General features: G+C 54.1%; 1 protein-coding gene across 1 annotated transcript in view; it reads right to left on the bottom strand.

Moving 5' to 3' along the window:
* The window catches only part of COL17A1 (collagen type XVII alpha 1 chain), a 50,691-nt gene that overhangs the window by 15,753 nt on the left and 20,571 nt on the right, over positions 1–14,367 (bottom strand). The window contains exons 16-33 of the mRNA XM_070483764.1: positions 13,266–13,310; positions 12,088–12,279; positions 10,545–10,754; positions 10,171–10,200; positions 9,767–9,793; positions 8,294–8,320; positions 8,134–8,196; positions 7,210–7,314; positions 6,354–6,416; positions 5,664–5,699; positions 4,990–5,043; positions 4,715–4,750; positions 4,150–4,185; positions 3,411–3,473; positions 2,161–2,196; positions 1,829–1,900; positions 1,500–1,526; positions 492–527 (exon numbers count right to left, since the gene is read on the bottom strand). Coding sequence (XP_070339865.1) covers positions 492–527; positions 1,500–1,526; positions 1,829–1,900; positions 2,161–2,196; positions 3,411–3,473; positions 4,150–4,185; positions 4,715–4,750; positions 4,990–5,043; positions 5,664–5,699; positions 6,354–6,416; positions 7,210–7,314; positions 8,134–8,196; positions 8,294–8,320; positions 9,767–9,793; positions 10,171–10,200; positions 10,545–10,754; positions 12,088–12,279; positions 13,266–13,310 — 1,158 coding nt within the window. The remainder of the gene's footprint in view (positions 1–491; positions 528–1,499; positions 1,527–1,828; positions 1,901–2,160; positions 2,197–3,410; positions 3,474–4,149; positions 4,186–4,714; positions 4,751–4,989; positions 5,044–5,663; positions 5,700–6,353; positions 6,417–7,209; positions 7,315–8,133; positions 8,197–8,293; positions 8,321–9,766; positions 9,794–10,170; positions 10,201–10,544; positions 10,755–12,087; positions 12,280–13,265; positions 13,311–14,367) is intronic.

The following is a 14,367-nucleotide window of genomic DNA, read 5'->3' as shown; positions in this document are numbered from 1 at the left end:
TGCCTACAAGCCCCCTCTCAGAAAGGATGTGGCGTTCCCAGTCACACCGAAGCCTGCGTGAATGAAAAGGCTGAAAGTGGTTCCTATCCTAGGGAAGGGTCATGTTATGGGAGGCCCCAGCCTAAGCGAGAGGGGTGGAGCACTAATGGGGGCATTTTAGAGGCAAGCCAGGGGATAGAAACGCTTTAGGGGGATAGCACCCTTCCAGATCCTCCTCCCACATCCAGTACCAAAGCCAGGCTCAGGATTGTGGGGCGGGGAGGTGTAGGGGGTGGGGGCGGGGCCGAGGATTCAGGGTTTGGTTGATGAGACCAAATGCCTGGCTCCCCAGCCTCACGGCCTTCCACTGAAGCCACTAGATGCCACTGTTGATCCAGGCTCCCACCAGAGAGGGGCCTCCCTCCTGCCAATCTCCTCTTCCCCCCTTCCCCCCGCCCCCTGCAAAAATGGCTAGTGAAAAGAAAGAATCTCCGATTTGGAAAATCACTTACCTTTAGGCCCGGGTCGGCCGGCGGTACCAGGAAGTCCTGATGCGATTAAAAACAAGTCAATCAGGATGATTTGGGCCCAGCAATTCCAGACACCCTCCGGTAGTAACTAGCGGCCAGTCACCTGGCACAGCTGCAGTCTCTGATTGACCCTGGAGGCCCGCCTGGCTTTGCCTTCTGCATTAGCCCGGGCGGTCCCTTGGGGAGCGTCTTGCTCTGAGCCCTTCTCCTTCTCTGGGAAGGAGGGCCACAGCTGGGCTAGAGGGAGGCAGAGGCCCAGGGACTCAGCCCTGGGGGATCCCAGTCCCTCTGGGTTATGAGCCCCCTGCAGCCTGCAAAGCAGCTGTGGTCCCCACCCTGCCCTGCAGTGTGGGGAGCAGATGCTGGGCTTCCTATAACTGATACAACACCCCCTCCTTGTTTTGTCTCCTGAGCTCCACTGGGGAGCATTTGAAGGATGTCCCTGTGTGATCAACTTCTGGGGGGACCTCTGCTTGATTTCATTTTACACCTTTGCCTAATTTCCTCTAGGAGTTGGGGCTGGCTGTGGTTTTCTCAAATTTCTCAATCCAGATGGGTGCACACTGGTCCAACTATAGGACAGACTTGGACGCTGAGTCTGTCCCAGAGAAACTGGGCCCTCAGCATGAGGTGAGCTCCCACTCCCTACCATGCCAGTGAGGGATCGGGCCTCTGTGGGGCTAATGGAACTCCCGTGCTCGGAGCCCCCTCTTAGGGGTTCCTGCACCAAAGGGGCTCAGGCAGACAGAATTGGCACGTGGTCTAACCTCATTTCTCCCAGAATAGCTTTCATGATTGTTCTGTGCATATTTTCCTTCCTAAAGTGCTTCTCAAGACTCACAGTAAAAGGAGCTGACTGCACTTTTGCTGGGGGGAGCGAGGGGAGGAGGAGAGGAGACTCTTAAGGTGGCTGGAGAAGCAGTTGCCGAATGCTGGCAATGGGAGGCTCAGCAGGCGGCGTTTAGAGGTGGGAGTGACCTGATGACTCACCCTGAGGTCCTTGGGGTCCTGTGAGACCTACGAAAATAAAACACCGAATTTTAACCCTAGACCATCAGGGCTGGCTCAAACTCTGCAATTTTTAAGAGACGTCTTGCCCCTTTCTAGAATCCCTTGCTTTCAGCTGTTAATATCTCCCTCCCCAGTTGCCAGACATGGTGACTTGGAGGTGTCGGGGCCCACAGCCACTGCACACAGTACAAGCCAGCAGTTGTGGCAGTTCCCTGCTGAGCTGCTGGAGGAAAGTGGGATAAAGAGTGCGCACACATAGACACACACACACACAGCAGGGCTGTGGCTCCCTCTTTCCGCTCTGTTACCTGGCTTTCCTGGGTCTCCAGAAGGTCCTGGTGGGCCCCGGATTCCAGGCATCCCTGTAAGACCTTGTTCGCCTAGAGAGAGCATGACCAACATGGAAATGTTTTCCTTTTCGGAAGGCTGAACTGGCCAGCACAGCCGATGGTTTCTTGGGGTTTTACTGAGGAACTTGCTGGCAGGTGGAAAGGCGAAGGGGACAAGACCCAGACCTTGCAAGTTTCCACATGACGCATGCCCTTCTGGTGTTATAACTAGGGGGATGGGGGCCGCGTGCTGGGACGTGGGCAGGGCTGGGAGGGGTAGGGAGAGTAAGGAGAGCAGATCAGTGACCAACCTCTTGGGCCTTGCTGTCCGTCTGGGCCAGCGGGTCCTAGGAAATCAGAACCACAGTGTCTCAGGGCCTCTGGGAGCTGCCCTGGGACTCCTTCCCTCCACTGTCCAACAGCCTCGCAGCAAGTTCCTCCCTGGGGGAGCCTGCACAGCCTGTCCCATAGCTGGCGACCACGGAAGAGGCCTGGGCATTGTCGCACTCAGCTGTCTCCTTGCCATTTTGCCCTAAACCAGTACTTGTCTGTCTTCCTGCTGAGAACCATTCCACGATTCCCTGTTGCATCTCCAGCGCCTGTCAGAGGACTCAGCCCACCCCAGATGCTCCATAAATGTCGGCCCCATTTACTCAAGCTCCCGGAAGTCAAGGTTCTCCAAGTTCTTATCTCCTGTGCTCTGCGCATTAGCCTAACCTCTGTCCACTGGTGTCTTTCTGGGACATGGCCTTGCTTTTCCCACGTTTTTGTCTTTCCTCACTCATTGTTGTTGTCTCTACATGAAATTTTCCAAATGGATCAAAATTATAAATCTTCCTTACTTTTTTAGGACCAGCCAAAAGGTCACCACCTTCATCCTTCCATTTAGGAGAAATCCTTCTCTCTACTGTATCCTCATATACTCTCTACCTTTTACAGCACTGGGCACCTCACGCAGCGTTATCTCCCCTTGAAGGAGGTAAAGCGTCTGACTTGCCCAGCACGGCGTCCTGCATGCAGTCAGCGCTTCCTGACAGCTTGTTAATGATCGAGATAGTAAATACACCACATCCCCACTGCTGCGGCTTCAACCCTCCTAGGACTTACTGCTAAACGCCTGGCCCTCTGTGGGGCCTTGGCCAGCTCCCATGTCCTGGCTGACAGGCCCCTCAGTGAGGGTCAGCAAAAGGGCTGGACGCTGGCTCTGGCTGTGAGACCAGCCCTGGAGTATCAGGGCCATGCCTGGAACACTGAATTTCCAAAGGACCTCAACACCTGTTCATCCTCCCTGGGGACCTGGGTGGCTTAGTGGCAGGAACCAGGGTAGATGGGCTGTGCCCTGCCAAGCCCCCCAGAGCAGTGAGAAACCCACAGAGACAGCTGCAGCTCTGAGCCCCAAGAGGGATGCCCAGACCCAGAAACGGCCTGTAAATGGACCCTTTACCAGGGCGTGGGCAGACTAGAGAACAGGAGAGGCAACGCTAGAAGGATCTAGACTCTAGGGCCACGATGACAATGGGAATGGGGCAGACCACTGCATTCGTCTCTTGGGGATACTCACCCATAGCTCCTTTAGCCCCGGGCTCGCCCACAGAGCCAGGCAAACCTCTCAAGCCAGGCTCGCCTGCGAAGGAAAGGGGCTAGCTGGTTGGAAGCTTTTAAGCAACGTGTGCTTGACAGTAGTGGGATGCTCCACCCTCTGTACCCACCCCCAAGCCTGCCTCCTCCCCAAACAGAGAAGCTTGGGATCAGCGGATGGGGACGCAGCGTCAGCTTTGATCCTATGGTCAGGGCCCCAGGGGCACCCCCGCCCCTAGGGCAGTAGGCACAGACTGGCCCAGAAGCCACACCTGGTCTGCAGGGGCACGTGGAGGAGTCTTATTTCCTTGGCAACAGAGAACTGCCCCTTATAGCCCAAGCACTGTTACTATTAGTTTCCTTTTTAATCAGGCAGGTTGTCAGGAGGTAAATGGCGGAGAGGGTGAAAGTACTGCAAACTTTCTGCTACTTTGGGAAGAGCTTAATTTTCCCAACTGGATTCCCCCAAAGAATCAGAGGAGAACATAACCTCCTTTCCTGCCCCAGATGTTTACTGTCTGGACTATACAGTTGGACGCTGGTTCATACTCCATTCAGTGCTTTATTTTATCTTGTTATTGTTTTTTCTAGATTGCAAGTTCCCTGAAGGTTTTTAGACAGTGACTGTGTCTCATCCTTCTGTATTTTTTCCCAACTCCAGCGCCCAATGGATTTACGAAAAGTCTTCAATGGATCAAAGTAGACTCCTGTGTAGGACTGACCTGTGAGACCTCGGGGTCCTTTTTCACCTTGGTCACCTAAAATGAACATGGGGTGGGGTGAGGAGGAAGCGTCAGTCAGGAGCAAGGAAAACAATCGCACGCAGTAACAGGGAACCCTGGCTGCGGAATGCTTCTCATTGTATCTGTGAGCTCTGGATGTCAGGGACAACATGGCACTAACGAAGCCAGATGACACGATGGATCTCTCCCACGGTCAGGACCCACCTACAAACTCATCCCAGCCCCTGCTGTCACACACATGGGTGCTGTGGACACAAGGGGGGCCAGACTAGAGGGATGCCTTGGTGCTGCATCCTCACCACCCCGAGGACCACCGAGCATTGCACTGTGATGTTGGTCCAACGTTGCTACTTCATTTTCCCTCTTTGTGCCTCAGTTTCCCTATCTGAGAGGTTGAACTAAAATGAGCTCCGGGATCCCTCCAGTCCTGGGGTCCAGGAGCCAGTGTCATCTGCGTTCTTGGACCCCAGGGCAGGGGTCACACCTGGGTTCCCAGGAGTTGGAAAACTGTGGTGATGTCTGAGTGGCAGTGGGAGCAACATACCTTTGGATCCTGGTGGTCCCATAGGCCCTTTGTCACCTGAAAAGGAAATGGACACCTTGGTGTAAAGAGCCCTGGAAGGGACGACCAAGAAGGGGCAGTGTCTGTGTCTGAAGGCAGGCTCCCCGCTGTCCTGACCTCCCCTTCCCCTCACTCACCTGTCAGCCTGCACAGGCTGGTCATGTCCGTCAGACCCTCCCTGTCCCCCAGACCTCCTTCGTGAGTGAGAGGCATCCACAGGTGACATCTCCTTCCTCCGACCCGTCCTCCCAGCTTACCTTTGACACCAGGGAGTCCCGCTTCGCCTCGGAGCCCTTGGAGACCTATAGCGCCTGCAAGCAGAGGAAACCATGTGGTTGTCCCCAGCTTTGGAGGGACGGAAACACACACGCACACACATGTACACAGGTACACACCCAGACGCACGCATGCCCACATGTAGGCACACACATGCACAGACACACAGGCGCACACACCAAGGGCTTTCCATGGGCTCCTCCCCACGTCCCTGCTACGTCATCCTGTCCCAGGTTCCTTGCCCCCCGGATTACCAGGCCCTGGGCAGAAGGATGCCTCACGGGCCCTGGCAGAGACATTGGCCTGCATTACAGTGTGGGCTGCAGCTCGGGGTGCCCAGGACGGCAGGACGAGCTCTTTGAGCCACAGGGGCTGAGGTAGAGGCAGACACTTGCTCAGATCAAGGCAGGAGGGGGCCGTCTGCTGCTGAAGCTGCTGGAGGGCCTCGTGCCCCGAGCCAGGCGAGAGTGGATCTCACAGGGGCCCCAGGTCCCCAACCTCGGCCACAGGGCCACACGCGTGGATGTGAGTTTCGTGTCTCCAGGTGGCTCTCTTTATAATTGCTCCTTGTGCTTTAAAAATGTTTGTTTTTGCTTTTTACACCCCTTTCTCTGCCCCAGAAATAGCATCTATTTATAAGAAGAAGCACACTGACCTGGGGGGCCCTGTGGGCCTGGAGAACCGCTGGAACCTGAGAAGGATGACAAGACAACAATTATCAGAAGGGTCAGGCACAGGCCAGGGCCGTCTGACCCCATGGTGAAGGGTGGGTGGGAGAGCTCCCTGCCAGGTGAGGGCTGTGAGTGTGGGTGTCACCCATATGGTGCGGGTTCTTGCCAGGACCCCGGAGTCAGTGGGTCCAGGAGTGACCCCAGGGCAAGGTTCTCCTTAGGGAAGAAGCTGTAGCCGGGTGGGATCAAGAGACCCCTCTATCCTTCCCAGTCAGAGTAGAACCTTGGGGCTGGGGCAGGGGTAGGGAGGAGAGGTGACCAGATGGCATCCAACTGTGAGAAGGCCCCATTGGCCTGGATTGTCCAGACATGTTCCTCTCAGATGTGTGCATCTGGGCCCCAGCCAGGCGAGGAAATTGTCTGACTTCTGATATCCTGATCCATCTACCCACTTAGGGGCCGTCAAAGAGAGATGGAAATGTGGCTCCCAATCCACCATGGAGCCAAAAATATGGCCCCAATCCTGACCCCTACGGACTCCTTTGTAGGGGAGCCCTCCCTGGGCCCATGGACCCCGGCCAGGCCTGGGCTGGTGGGTTAGGACTGTCGGGGATGCCAGCACCTGGACCTCTGTGATCCATCCTGAACGTGGCAAACTTGGGCACTTGACTTACCTTTGGGACCCACAGAACCTGGGACACCAGGTGGGCCCTGAATGCCCGGCACACCAGCAGCCCCTGGGGAGAAATGAGCACTCTGAGAGTGGCCCCTCAGTTTGGTTGTCTGCCCAGCCTGGTGGTATCATTTGTGTGTGTGGTGAGGGGACACTCCTCACCCTGCTGGTGATCTCTGATCCGTTTGGTGCCTCCATGAGGCCACAAGTCACCAAAACACCTTCAGCTTCTACCCCAGAGCCCTCACATTCCACAAAGTCTGGCACCCAGTAGGCGCTCAATAAATATTTGTTGCCTGGCTGAGCAATATTTTTAAGAGAAAATGAAGTTAACAATAAAGCTTCTTGCTCACGATCTTTTGGCATCAAGAGAATTTCTGGAGTCTGCGCTTAGTTTCCCCTGATAAAAGCAGATTCATGGTTAAGAATCTAATTGCAAAATCTTCCCAGCCTCCTCCAGGACTGGGCCCGTGTCTGGGGCTTTCTGTGCCTCCTTCCCTGCCTAGTTCCAGCCGCGAGAGGCTCAAGGGCCTGCACCCAACTCCGCCTTCGGTCAGGTACTGACTGCCCTGTGTGGAGGCCCTGACCCCCTGCCCCCAACTAGGGAAGACCCTTTCTCCTGTGACCGTGTTCCCCATGGATTGCGAGCACTGTAGGGTTCTCAGCCCTAGGCCTGCAACCACAGCCAGCTCACGCCCCCTCCTTAGACCACTGTTTCCACAGGGCCTGGCACAGACCCCCACTCCTGGCTCAAGGCAGGGGCTCAGCAAGTGCTAGTGAAAGAAGGAGGGAGGGAGGAAGATGTAAGGAGGAAGCAGGGAGCTGCTACCCCTCCCCGTGAAGGCATCGCCTCTTACCTCTGTCCCCTTTCTCTCCAAACCCAGGAGGCCCTGGTTCACCGCGAGGTCCCGCGGGGCCTTCTCGCCCTCTCTGGCCCATGGGTCCCTCCATGCCGGGCTCTCCTACAGAAGGGAATGGCCACCTCACAGTTAGGACCTGGTGCCACAGGAGCCTCCACAGCGGTCTCTCTGCTTCTCTCCTGCCCCCTGTAGCCCAGGCTCAACCCAAAAGCCAGAGGGACCCTTCGAAAAGGCAAGCGGATCAGGTCCTACCTCTGCTTCGAACCTGCAAAGGGCTTCTCAACTCACTGGCGTAAAAGCCCAAGTCCTCACAAGGGCCTCCAAGGCCCACAGGGTCGGCCTCGCCCGCTGCCCCTCCCTCTGGACCCTCTGCCTCCCTGTGGCCTCCAGCCAAGGCCTCCATCCCCTCCTCCTTCCCTTCCTCCCCCTCCTCCTCCTTCTCTCCCTCCTTCTCCTCCCCCTCTACTTCCTCCACCTCCTCCTCCCCCTCTTCCTCCTCCTGCTGCTCTCTGATCAGTGGGGGCATCCTTGCCCCTGGGCCTGTGGCTGTTCCCTCTGCCTGGAATATGCCCCCCAGATCTCCTGGTGCCTGGCTACCTCACTCCCTTCAAGACTTTGCTCAAATGGCGCCTTCTCGGTGAGGGCCCTATTTAAAATTACCCCCTCAGCACTCCCACTGCCCTGCCGAGCTCTGTCTTTGCCATTTCACCAACCACCTCCGGCTCTGCTATGTCCTTTTCTTATTTATCAGGTCAGCTGCCCTTCTCCCCCACCCAAATGTAAGCAGGGGTTTCTCTGTTTTGTTCACTGATGTCTCCCCAGCACCTAAAACAGGGCCTGGCACACAGCAGGCACTTAATAAACATTTATTGAATGAGTGAATGAATAAGGGAATGAGCGAATAGAAAAAGTGACTCTTACCCACGCTGCCTTTTTGTCCCTTTGGTCCTTCTGGACCTGGGTGGCCCAAGGGCCCAGGGATACCTGTGGATACACAGAATTTCTCAGCCCTGTTTCCTCCCAGAATCGGGAGCCGGGACTGAGAGCCGGCAATCCCAGCCACGCATCAGAAGTTACACACCTGGAGTCCCAGGGAGTCCTCGGTCTCCTGTGGGAACAGAGACAAAAGAGAGAGGTCAGCCAGAGGACTCGGGCCAGCTACTCAGAGGAGCCGCTGGTGGAATTCAGGTAGGATTGCCAAATTTAGCAAATAAAAACACAGGGTGCTCAGTTAAGTTTGAATTGCAGACAACGTCAAATAAATTTTTACTATAGGTATGTTCCATCTAACATCTGGGACTTACTTATAATGAAAAACTTTCTGTTGTTTATTTGCAACTCAAGTTTAATTGGGCACCCTGTATTTTATGGCACCGCAGGCCGAGGGGCTCTGGGACCATTGGTCCCCGTCCCCGGCATGGTCAGGAGGGGTGTGTGGCCTGCTGGCTGAAGCCGTGGGGAAGGGGGCTGAGGAAGTGACCCAGGGTGTGCGCATGGCAGCAGGGAATCTTGATGAGAAGTGGAGGGCCACCAAGCGGAGGAGCCCCAATTCCTGCACTGGGATCTCTTGGGAAGGGAGGTGGAGCTGGGGACAGAAAGGTGGCCCTGTCACCTTGAACAGTGTTTCTCAGAATGGACCACGCGCCCTTGGCCTCAGAGCCACACAGGGTGGCCAACACTGCAGGCTCCGGGCCACCCACACCTGCGGAATCAGAGGTTCTGGGAGTGGGGCCCAGAATCTTCTGGCAATTCTTAAACGCACTGAAGTTGCAAACTCCACTGGGCTAGATCAAGGGGCACTGCTGCCGTCACTGGGATTGGAAACCTCTTCCTCCCACCCGTGGGCCTGTCCACTGATTGTCAAACCACTTTTCTGAGGAAATATGTCAATTTCCCACAGCACCTAAGTGTGTGCCACATAAGTTAGCACGTGATTGTCCCCCAACTAAGATGGCGGGGCACCTTTTCCTGTGAATATGTCCTGCCTCCTTGCTAGACTACCTGCCCTTTGAAGGCAGGTGGTGTTGCTCCTACTGGATTTCCCCCACAGGGTCCTCAGTGCTGGGTTCTACCCCCAGTCCCCGTTGGCTAAGACCCCCGAGAGCAGGCGGTGGTTCCTGACCTGGTTCAGCCGAATTAACCTGGGGTGGGGAGGTCTAGCCCCAGAACAGCTGATGCAGGAGCATCTGATTCCTGGCAGGACCCAGGAATCTGTATTTCTAGAAATTTCCCTTGAGGATGTATAGTAGCAGGCCCTCAGACTGCCCTTTGGAGCTGGGAGAGAAGTGGGCCCTTGACGCATGCCACCTCAGGGTCCTTGTTCTGAGGGTCCCTGGGGCCCTGAGAAGATGTAGGTGCTGCCTCAGAGATGTATAGCCCTGCGGTGTCATGAGCCCCCTGCCCCCAAGGGCCTGCAGACTGCTCTGCAGTTCACGGTCCCGCTGCAGAAGGGGGATGGCAGGAGAGCGTGAGGGGGGTTTCTGACGCTTGCTGATTGCTTTAAACAGTTGACCCTCGCAAATATTTAAGGTAGAAATTTCCGTGTTCTGTTTACCTTTAGGGCCTTGACTTCCCATGTCACCTAAAATCAGAAAGATATGAAAATTGTGAGATGAGGTGAGAACCCAAGGGCTCTTCTCTCCCCATATGCTAAGACCAGCTGAGAATCCCTAAACTGCGTTTCAAGGTGAGTCGGCATGTGGCGTGGGCCCCTTTCCATCTCTGCCTGTGTCACTAGGGCACGTTGCTGGGCTTCCCTTACATGATGTATTAGGTCCCTTCCCGTTCCAGGATGTTCTAACTGCAAAGTCAATTCTCAGCCCTCCCAACAGATACTGTAAGGTCTTTCCACTGCTCATCTTTCAATTTGGAAACAAGAAGAGTTTTCCAATCCACCCAGAAAACCCACTCCAAGTGCAGGAAATGAGAACAGGGAAAAGTCTTGATCCACTGCAGTACCTTTAGGGCCCGGGCTTCCTCGGAGATTTCCTAGAAGGGAAAGGAAACCCTGTGTTAGCTGCATATCCTCTGTGTCACACACACACACACACACACACACACACACACACACGGCACAGTAGGAAGAAAACCAAGGCTAGGACTAGCAGTCAGATTCTAAAGTGTGCTAGCTGGGTGACCTTGGGCAATTCTCTCCAGGTCTCGGTTTTCCCAACAGTAAAATGGGCTCGCACACTGGTCCTCCCAACACAGGACTATCAGAGGACTGAATGAGGAGACAGTTCAAGAGTCCCCTGAACGGGGCACTGCTCCACCCGGAGACAAAGGAGCCAGTGACCGGGAGGGGCTGGCTCTTTGCCTTGCCGCTTGCTCACCGTTTTCTTGTTCCATCATCAGCTTGTTCCTCACGAATTCCCAGAGCACCTCCTTCTGGCCGTCGTCGTAAAGCCCAGTTTTCCCCATGCCTTTTCCCACCTCAGGCTTGTCACCCTGCACCTGAGCCTCGACCTTCTCTTCCATAACCCGCATGTTCCTGGTTTTCTCCAACTCGTCCACACGCGCTTTCAGCTTCCTCACCTCCTCCGCTGAAACGGACACATGAGGCAGCTCAGCCCGAGGGGCAGAGCCGGTCCTTCCAGGCACACACTCACTCCTCAAGGGAGCCTGGAATGGGGGCTCCGGGCTCTGTGGCGGTGTGCCACTGGGGACGTGTTGCTGGAATATTTATGCGGAGACACTCTGTTGTGGCTCCAGAGGGATTAACCTACTTAAAATCATAACTGAGCCTTAAAGAAACCTGGTCTGGGAGTCAGTCTTCTCATCTGAGACGGTGACAGAGGTGGCCCTCACTCTCCCCGGGAGCTGGTGTGGAACAGCAACAGAGCATGGAAAGCAAAGGATATTTATCCAAAGAACATGAAAACACTAACTCAAAAGGGTATCTGCACCTGTATGTTCACTGCAGCCTTATCTACTCAGTCATAAAAAATGATGGCGTCCAGGGGCTGGCCGAGTGGTTAAGTTCGCGTGCTCCGCCGCAGGTGGCCCAGTGTTTCGTTGGTTCGAATCCTGGGCGCGGACATGGCACTGCTCATCAGACCACGCTGAGGTGGCGTCCCACATGCCACAACTAGAAGGACCCACAATGAAGAATATACAACTATGTACTGGGGGGCTTTGGGGAGAAAAAGGAAAAAAAATCTTAAAAAAAAAAAATGATGGAGTCTTGCCATTTGTGACAACCTGGGTGGGCCTTGATGTTACCCTAAGTGAAATAAGTCAGACGGAGAAAGACAAATACCATATAATTTCACTCATATGTGGAAGATTAGAACAAGCAAAACGATGCCACAACTAGAAGGACGCACAACTAAAAAAATATACAACTATGTACTGGGGGGATTTGGGGGAGAAAAAGCAGGAAAAAAAAAGAAAAATCAAAACAAACACATAGATACAGAGAACAGATTGGTGGTTACCAGACGGGAAGGAGGAAGGGTAAAAGGGGTAAAGGGGGACGTTTGAGTGGTGACAGAAGGAAACTCGACTTTTGGTGGTGAACACGATGGAGGCTATACAGAAGTTGAAATATAATGATGTACACAAGAAATTTAAAAAGAAAAAAGGCTATATAAAGGTACTGCCTGATTATTAAGGGCAGTCAAATGGTTAGCGCAGACCGCTATAGGGACAGGGGGCCCTGGGCCGGGAATCAGGAGCTCCATTAGAATCCCAGCTCTGCCACTAAGCAGCTGTGGGACCTCAGCCAGGTGCCTCCTGAGCCTCAGTTTCCCCATCTGCAGTAACAAGGGGTCTGAACCCATGACCTCAGGCTCCTTGGCCCCTGACACTTGGGACACATTCCTGCCCTTCTGAATGGGCAGTTGAGCCCACTGCCCCGCCACCGTCCCCACGTACCTAGAGCAATGAGGCCAAAGAGCAGCCCCAGGAGCAGCAGCCAGGTGAGCAGCAGGCCCAGTAGCCATTTCCACCAGCTGCAGCTGGAGCCGCAGGGGCACCAGGCTGGCACTGCCCCCCACGGGCCCCCGCCACCGCTGCCAACACCACCACCGCCACCACCATCGCTACGGTGGTCATAGCCATGGAAATCTGTGGAAGAGAAGGGAAAGGTAAGGCGTATGCAGGTGTCTCTTGCCCTCTTCCCTCCAAATTCTCTGGCTTTTGATGAATTCTTGTGGGTCCGAGTGAATGTGAGTGGGGGCCTTCAGGTTCCTGTGCAGCTCTGTGAAGGATGGGGCTGGCTCCTGGAATGAACACAGGGCCATGGCTGGTGAAGAGCAGAAGTGTGACAATCCTGAGCCCAAGCTGTGTGACCCTGAGAAGGTCACTTAACCTCTCTGTTTCCTTTTTTATTAAGTGGGGTTCAAAGATTATCTACTTCATAGGATGGTTGTTGAATGAAAGGAGATAAGGCATCTGACGTAATTAGCAGAGGGTGTAGCACACAGCACTAGGTTTAAAATCTTTATTATGAACATTAATCTGCCAAATTATTTGGCCCAAACGTAAAGCATTCCCATCTCCTCGTCTCAGGTCACATGGCTCTTTCTTTGTAATCCCCAAGTGCCTAGAATTACACTTAGCACTTAAGGGGTGGCCAGGAAGAGTTTTTTTTTTTTTTTTTTTTAGTGAGAGTGCTTTTAGTGTCTAAAACGGGGTGATAAACTTTGATCTGCTTCTCTCACAAGACTGTGGGAGCAAGTGTGGGAAGTGTAAAGGGATGGAGATGTGTGTGGTCTTAGTGTCACCTTGAAGCCGTGCGGGGGTTCTGTAAGACACAAGAGTAGCCCTGGTGTGGCTCCTGCCACGTTGGGAGACCCTTGACCGATGGGCAGACAGTGGGTGCCCAGCAGGGGCGGTGGGGGCTATGGACACCATCCCCTGAGCTAAGTTCCTTCTGCAGCCTGCCCCCTCTACTGCCCTCCACTCTGCTTCCATCGAGCCTTCAGGGGACCCCTCTAGAGGTGGGTGGCTCCTGTGTGCACTGGCTTCAGGCCAGGGGGCTGCTCTCTGCTCATTCTCCATAACCAGCCCTATCGGCTCCTGTCGCTGCAGGACCCGCCATTCTCACCCACCTGCAGAGGCGGCCTTGGCCTTTGTGGACACAGTCTTCACGTCTCCTGAAAGACAAACCCCAGAACACAGGTTTTGACCTGAGCTTTTAGACTGCAGGATCCCACAAGACAGCCGGTGCGTGCGCTGACCTGGGGCAGGGCTTGAGGTAAATACGTCCCCCAGGCACCTTGCGGAACAGCCGCTTACAGGAACACCCATTAACTCAGTCCTCGCTGATCTGATATTTGCAACAATTCCATTGATGAAGACACGGCTTGGCAAACAATTAACGGTGGGGGAAAGCACAGTTTCATTACCCACTGGTGAAGCTGAACTTTAAAAGCCCAAGCCATTTTCAGAGTTCCTTCCACGGTGGGGGTGACATTTGCATTCAATAAGAGATGTGCTGTGAGAAATGACTCTTGATTTATTGGTTAAGAGACTTTGAATACGGTTCCCAGCCTGGGGTGAAGGGAAAGAATGGCAAGGATGGGCTTGGAGTTGGGCTGTTCGTGAGTCCCTGATGCTATCTGACCATTGAGTGTTTGCAGCACATGTCGACTTTTTCGGGGAAATTGTTTATAGCGGTCATCAAATTCTGAAAAGGGTCTTTTGGCTCCACAGCCCCACGTCAAGCCCTAAAATGTACAAAACTGCTAACTTTGAAGACTTTAGAGTCAGGCCTTTTGAGGATTTTAACTGATTTCATTTGCATTTATCTAAAAATGTTCTATGACTTCACTTTTCCCTTCCTTTACCGACTTCTCTGAAATCAGTGATTTGGAGAGATTCTATGGCACCTAGAGCATGTGAAGAAATGCAGTTATCCAGGAGACAATCCTGATATTTGGGAAGAAAAAAAAAAAAATAAAGCTAGCCAGTGCTTTGCAAAGCACTTTTCTATTAGTTCTGAAAATTACGGGAGGACGAGCGAGGCGAGAAAAAAATGCCCCTGTGGACTTTAGAAGTGCCATGGGAAGCGTCTGCTTCCATCGTGTGCGTACATGCATCAACTGGGGGTTTGTCAAAGTGCAGACTCAGCAGGTCTGGGCTAGGGTCCAGGAGTCTGTGTTTCTGACAGGCTCCCGGATGTTACCGATGCTGCTGGTCCAGGGACCACAC

The sequence above is a fragment of the Equus asinus genome, chromosome 2 (genome assembly GCF_041296235.1).
Source record: "Equus asinus isolate D_3611 breed Donkey chromosome 2, EquAss-T2T_v2, whole genome shotgun sequence".
NCBI lineage: Eukaryota > Metazoa > Chordata > Mammalia > Perissodactyla > Equidae > Equus > Equus asinus.
The sequence above is the reverse complement of the archived record's forward strand: the minus strand, read 5'-3'. Positions and strand labels throughout refer to the sequence as shown.